Source organism: Thamnophis sirtalis, unplaced genomic scaffold (assembly GCF_051295495.1).
Source record: "Thamnophis sirtalis isolate CommonGarterSnake01/CBP01778 unplaced genomic scaffold, rThaSir2_p1.2 scaffold_2, whole genome shotgun sequence".
In the NCBI taxonomy this organism is placed as follows: Eukaryota; Metazoa; Chordata; class Lepidosauria; order Squamata; family Natricidae; genus Thamnophis; species Thamnophis sirtalis.
Window position 1 is genome coordinate 102,708,846 of NW_028261382.1, and position 5,493 is coordinate 102,714,338.

Genomic DNA, 5,493 nt, shown 5'->3' on the forward strand with positions numbered 1-5,493 from the left:
ATCTCCGTCTTCCAGAGATGCTTGGGGGCTCACTGTTCCAGCAGGTCAGAGGCAAAAGAGCATTTGGGAAACAAGATGAGCATCTGTTGCAACAAGTTTGAGGATCTGCAACAGAAAGTCCTGATGCCCCCATTTTTTCATCTTGCTCACCTCTTCTGGATTTAACATACACCCTTATTCGAAAAGGGCTGGCTCTCCATTAAAGAAGAATATACTGATATCACATCTCTGTTCTTCCCAGTTGTATCTCTCGCCGCACCCAACAAGGGCAATAAGGAAACTTTTGCTTTGCATATTTTTATGTATTTATTTTCAAATTGTTTAATTTCTAAAATATTCTCTTGAGTTCTAAAATATATTTCTTCCCTGTGTGGCCATCTGATCTTTTTTGGTGTCGGGGGCAAAAAGGCCACACCCCCTGCCCTTCCCTATTCTCCTGAATCTCCCCTTCCTTCTCTCTTAATCCTAGAGATCCAGCCTCCCCCCACCCACCCCATCTCCGAGGGGTATAAATAAGTGTCTGCTTCCATCCTGGGCTACACATTTTGAAGGCTAAAGAGAAGATCTCAAGATGAAAAATCTGCTGCTGGCCTTGCTGGTGGTGACAGTCGTGTGCCTGGACTTTGGTAAGGTCACCAAACTTTGATCTTGGATGATAATCAAACCCAAAACAAGGGGAGAGGTAGGGTAGTTGTGATCCGTCCTGTTGTTGGGACTTTTTCACCCTTTTGCCCTGCATAAGGAAGGTCCATGGGAGCCTTCAGGGGGGAAATGGAATTCTAGGGTAGACTGCCTCTGAAAGTAGAGGCTCCTTTGCGTAGTGAGTTCTGCCATGGGATTCCTCCAGGGAAGGAGATGAAAAATGTTTCTGCTCACCTCCCTCTGGCTTTGCCGTCCTTCAGTATTTTGGACGGTGCGGCCAAAGGGGACCAGAGATGCCTCCTTCAAGTCAAGCCTGGACAGTCCTCAACGTCAACCAGAGATTGGTTGTTGTTGCTGAGATTCCCGAGACCCACCAATCTATCATACAGCCTTGGGAGTCTCCCATCCTAGGATTTACCCACCCCAACCCTGCTTAGCTTCCACACGTAGACCAGCCATTTAGATATCCATTTAATAGCGTCTTTCAGAAGAGATTAGGGTTTTTTTACTCCCAATTTTTATCCCAGCTGCTGTGGCGCAGGGGTTAAAATGCAGCATTGCAGGGTAATTCTGCTTACTGCCGGCTGCCTGAAGTTCGGCAGTTTGAATCTCACACACTCAAGGTTGACTCGGCCTTTTCCATCCTTCCGAGGTGGGTAAAATGAGGACCCAGATTGTTGCAGGCAAGAGGCTGACTCTGTAACCTGCTTAGAGGGGGTCGTAAAGGACTGTGCAGCGGAATAAAAGTCTAAGTAATATGGCTATCTAGTTTTGTAATGAGGAAGAAACCTAATACTCCTTCCTCCTATTTCCCCCACAGCAACAACGCTGTGAAGGTTGGATGGGCAGAGAGGTGATTAAGTCCAAAGTCACTAACTTGCCTTTCATGGCCAAAGTTGGACTAGAACTCAAGTTTCCTATTTCTAGACCATTTGATCTTTCTAGGGAAATTTTCCAGTGGTGGGTTTCAAAATTTTTTGGAACCTCTTCTGTACGTGTGGCCTGCTTTCCGGGTCCACTGGTGGAACCTCTTCTACATGGGGCAGCCCTTGAAGAGCATTCAGAGACTTCAACTCGTCCAGAACGCAGCCGCGCGAGCGATTGTGGGTGCACCTCGGTACACCTACGTTACAGCTATCCTCCGCGAGCTGCACTGGCTACCGATCGGTCTCCGGATACGCTTCAAAGTGCTAGTCGTAACTTATAAAGCCCTTCATGGTATTGGACCTGGGTACTTGAGAGACCGCCTACTGCCAATTACCTCCCATAGACCCGTTAGATCGCACAGGGTCGGCCTCCTCCGGGTTCCGTCTACCAGCCAATGCCATCTGGCTACCACCCGGGGGAGGGCCTTCTCTGTGGCAGCTCCGGCCCTTTGGAATGAACTCCCCACGGAGATTCGGACCCTCACCTCTCTCCAGGCCTTCTGGAAAGCTGTCAAAACCTGGCTGTGCCGGCAGGCCTGGGGTTGATGAGTTCCCCTCTCGACTTGTATGGCTGTATGACTCTTGTGTATTTTAACTACGTGTATTGTGTCTGTGTCCCCTTTTCCCCTTCTGAGTTGTTCACCACCCTAAGTCCCTCCCGGAGAAGGGCGGCATACAAATAAACTAAATCTGAATCTGAATCTAACCGGTTCGGTATGTTTGACAAACCGGTTCTACCGAATAGGTGCGAACTGGTAGGAACCCACTTCTGTCCCACACCCACAATGCAATGCACCCAATCCATGGGTTTGTGATACACATACCCCCCCCCCATGCACGGCCTACTCTGCCTCCTGCACCATAGTGGGGGTTTGTGTTTTCGCCCTCCCCAAGCTCCAGAAGCTTCCCTCGAGCATCTGGGAGGGCGAAAACAGCCTCCCCTGAGCTCCAGAGGGCAGAAACTGGCCCGTTTCTAAATTTCCATAACTTCCAGGAGGCCCATTTTTCGTCCTCCGTGAGGGAGAAAATGGCCTCCCCTGGGCTCCGGAGCGCCCCCCCCCGCCCGAAACCTTCTGGCATTAAAAACGGAGCATGAGGGTGGAGCGCTGCATTCCTCAATGCTCCCCCCACCCCCCACACATATTCACACGTGACCCCAATGTATGTACACACACCATGCGCGACCGAGATCTGAAAATCAGCTGAGAGGCAGGTCCATGCGCAATGGAGCTCAGCTAGGTGAGGGCTTGCATGCCTGCATAGAGGGCTACGTGTTCGCCATCACGGACCTCATAGGTAAATAAGATTACCAAAAAAATATATCAATGTAATATTTCCATATTTCATAACTTTCATCCAGGACACACCCTGATATGTTACAAATGCAGTGGAGTCGTTTGTTTGACCGAATTCACATGTCCCAATGGGGAGAACCTCTGCTTTAAAAGGAGGCCAATGAACAAAAAAGTCGGTAAGCGCAGTTCTTATCTTTTCTCACCGTTGCCCCATGTAATCATTGCTTCTTTGACTTGTTCCTTTTCCATTTTATACATCAATAAGGAATTGCATATTTTTTAAGTCAATTTTTTCACCTGTTCCCCGTTAGAATCCTATGAAACGCTCTTGGTTCTTTATTTAGACCCCGTGTTTTAACATCTTCCTTGTATCTTGATTGTATCTGAAGATACGGCCGTAAGAGGCTTTTTTGGATGAGAAGTGAAATGTTTTCTTGCTTTATATATATATATATATATATATATATATATATGTATGTATGTATGTATGTATGTATGTGTGTATGTGTATGTGTATGTGTATGTGTATGTGTATGTGTATGTGTATGTGTATGTGTATGTGTATGTGTATGTGTATGTGTATGTGTATGTGTATATATATATATATATATATATATATATATATATATATATATATATATATATATATATATAAATTACATAGAAACATATACATACAACAATAGAAAAAGAAAAGCAAAAAACACGAAGCCCATTGTCACATACAGTATGTCGTTTGGTTACAGGTCTTTTAACATTTATCATTCTTATACCTTCATTGTTTCATTGAATAGATTATAATTTAGTATCGTTTCTTATTCCTCTACCTGTGGCAGTCCATCCCAACTATGTTTCCCCCCCACATACACAACCCGTATCTCTCTGCTATATATTTAATAGACACAACAATAAAATAAAATTAAAAAGAAAGGGAAAAAAAGGAAAAAAAAAAACACACACACACACACACAAAGGGGGAAAAAAACCATCATCACATGCAGCATGTCGTTTGGTTTACAAGTGTTTTAACATCCCCATCCTCGAATAATATTTACCATCTCAAACTTTTCATCTAGTAAAATTAAAAACCTCATTTTCATTCTACAATATATATTCAGTTAACATTAGTATTATTTTTTTCAGAAAATATACTTATGTTCATTATTGTCCTTCTATTTAATACCTTCAAACGGAGATCTTAGTCCTTCATTTTTCATCAAAACGCCACTGCATATATATATACCAGTTTTCAATTATTCCCTTGTTAAAATTGTTTATCAGCAGCAAAATATCATTATAATACGTTCTTAACATTATACATTATATCACCAGACCTTATATTAATTTTTCATTGTATCATTGTTAGATTATTTCACAGCATAGTTATATCATCATTAGAAGTGAAATGTTTTCAAAGGGGGGAAAAAATACAACAGGAATAAAATAGAACAAATTGTTATTAGATATTTCTTATTATTATCCCGCCTTGTTCCCGCCTTCTCCTTTAGTGAAAAATGTAGAAAGCTTTCTAACTCCTTTGTTCTTGGCATCTTGGCCAGGAGCCCTTTTCCTTGGGGTACCCCAATAAAAAAACAATTAAAATACCTGCACCTCATGTCTGGCGTCTTTCATTGGCCTCGGCACAAGGCTCAGGACTGGATTGGGGACAACAGATGCATGAATGTGTTCACTGTGGCTTTATCATTTTGTTCAACAACAACCACCGATCTGTTCTTTTGTATTTTTTTTTAATAATAATTCTTTGTGTTTCCTTCAAAGGATTCTGGGCCCGCAGGGGATGTGCTGCTACCTGCCCTACTGTGGAACCCGATGAGACCATGAAGTGTTGCTCAAGAAACCGCTGCAACTTTTAGTTCTACAAATGGCTAAATTCCATGCGTTTGGCTCTCATCCATCATGGGGGATCCTTGAAAATTTATGCTCCAGACCTTTACCGCCAGATGGTCCATAATAACCCGCCCCGCTGGTCATGACTTGCTGCTGGGATGGGATGCATTCTTATGGTATAAGGGAACCAAAGCACACGGCTACTTTAGAAGACGTTATATAAGAGAGGCTCTGTTATTAAACTGGGAGAAGATTAAGAAATTACATTATTTAAAAATTCCAGTCTGGATATCAACCATTGAAGCCTTTTCATATTCAATAATATACAAAAAGGAACAAACAAGTTAGATATGCTGAACTATTAAATACAGAGGGTGAACTTAAATCCATTCAAAATTTGAAACAGGAAGGAATCAAAATTAATTGGTATATTCAATGAGAGAACCAGTAAATACCACTTCTGACTGGCCCTGCCCCCATCTATTCTCTGCCTCCCGAGTCCCAGCTGATTGGGGGAAATGGGAGATTTTACAGTATCCTTCCCCTGCCATGCCCACCAAGCCACGCCCACCAAGCCACGCCCACCAAGCCACGCCTAAGAAACGGTAGTAAAAAAAATTCAATCCCACCAATGCGCTGCTCTCTTTGACATCTCTCTGTCTTCCCCTTTTCTCTTGCTCTGTAAGTTTCCTTCTGCTAGTTCTGTAGTTCGGGAATCAAATAAACCTTAGCATTCAACTCAAGTGTTTTGATTTTTGGGAAACATCCCTTTCACAAAACCC

The 5,493-nt window shown here is 43.2% G+C and overlaps 1 protein-coding gene across 1 annotated transcript; it reads left to right on the plus strand.

Moving 5' to 3' along the window:
* The first annotated feature begins 547 nt into the window (after window positions 1-547).
* LOC148049063 (weak neurotoxin 10-like) lies at window positions 548-4,737 on the plus strand. Its single transcript, XM_087703540.1, has 3 exons — window positions 548-626; window positions 2,929-3,039; window positions 4,643-4,737. The coding sequence occupies exons 1-3, from the start codon at window positions 572-574 to the stop codon at window positions 4,735-4,737; spliced, it is 261 nt and encodes an 86-aa protein (XP_087559666.1). The 5' UTR covers window positions 548-571.
* Window positions 4,738-5,493: the final 756 nt, after the last annotated feature.

What these genes read in the sequence shown, in the direction of transcription:
- LOC148049063 (XM_087703540.1), top strand. Translation starts at nt 572, where the DNA reads ATGAAAAATCTGCTGCTGGCCTTGCTGGTGGTGACAGTCGTGTGCCTG. An exon ending in AGTCGTGTGCCTGGACTTTG is followed by an intron (nt 627 to 2,928) that starts GTAAGGTCACCA and finishes ACTTTCATCCAG; the next exon opens with GACACACCCTGATATGTTAC. An exon ending in GCCAATGAACAAAAAAGTCG is followed by an intron (nt 3,040 to 4,642) that starts GTAAGCGCAGTT and finishes TTTCCTTCAAAG; the next exon opens with GATTCTGGGCCCGCAGGGGA.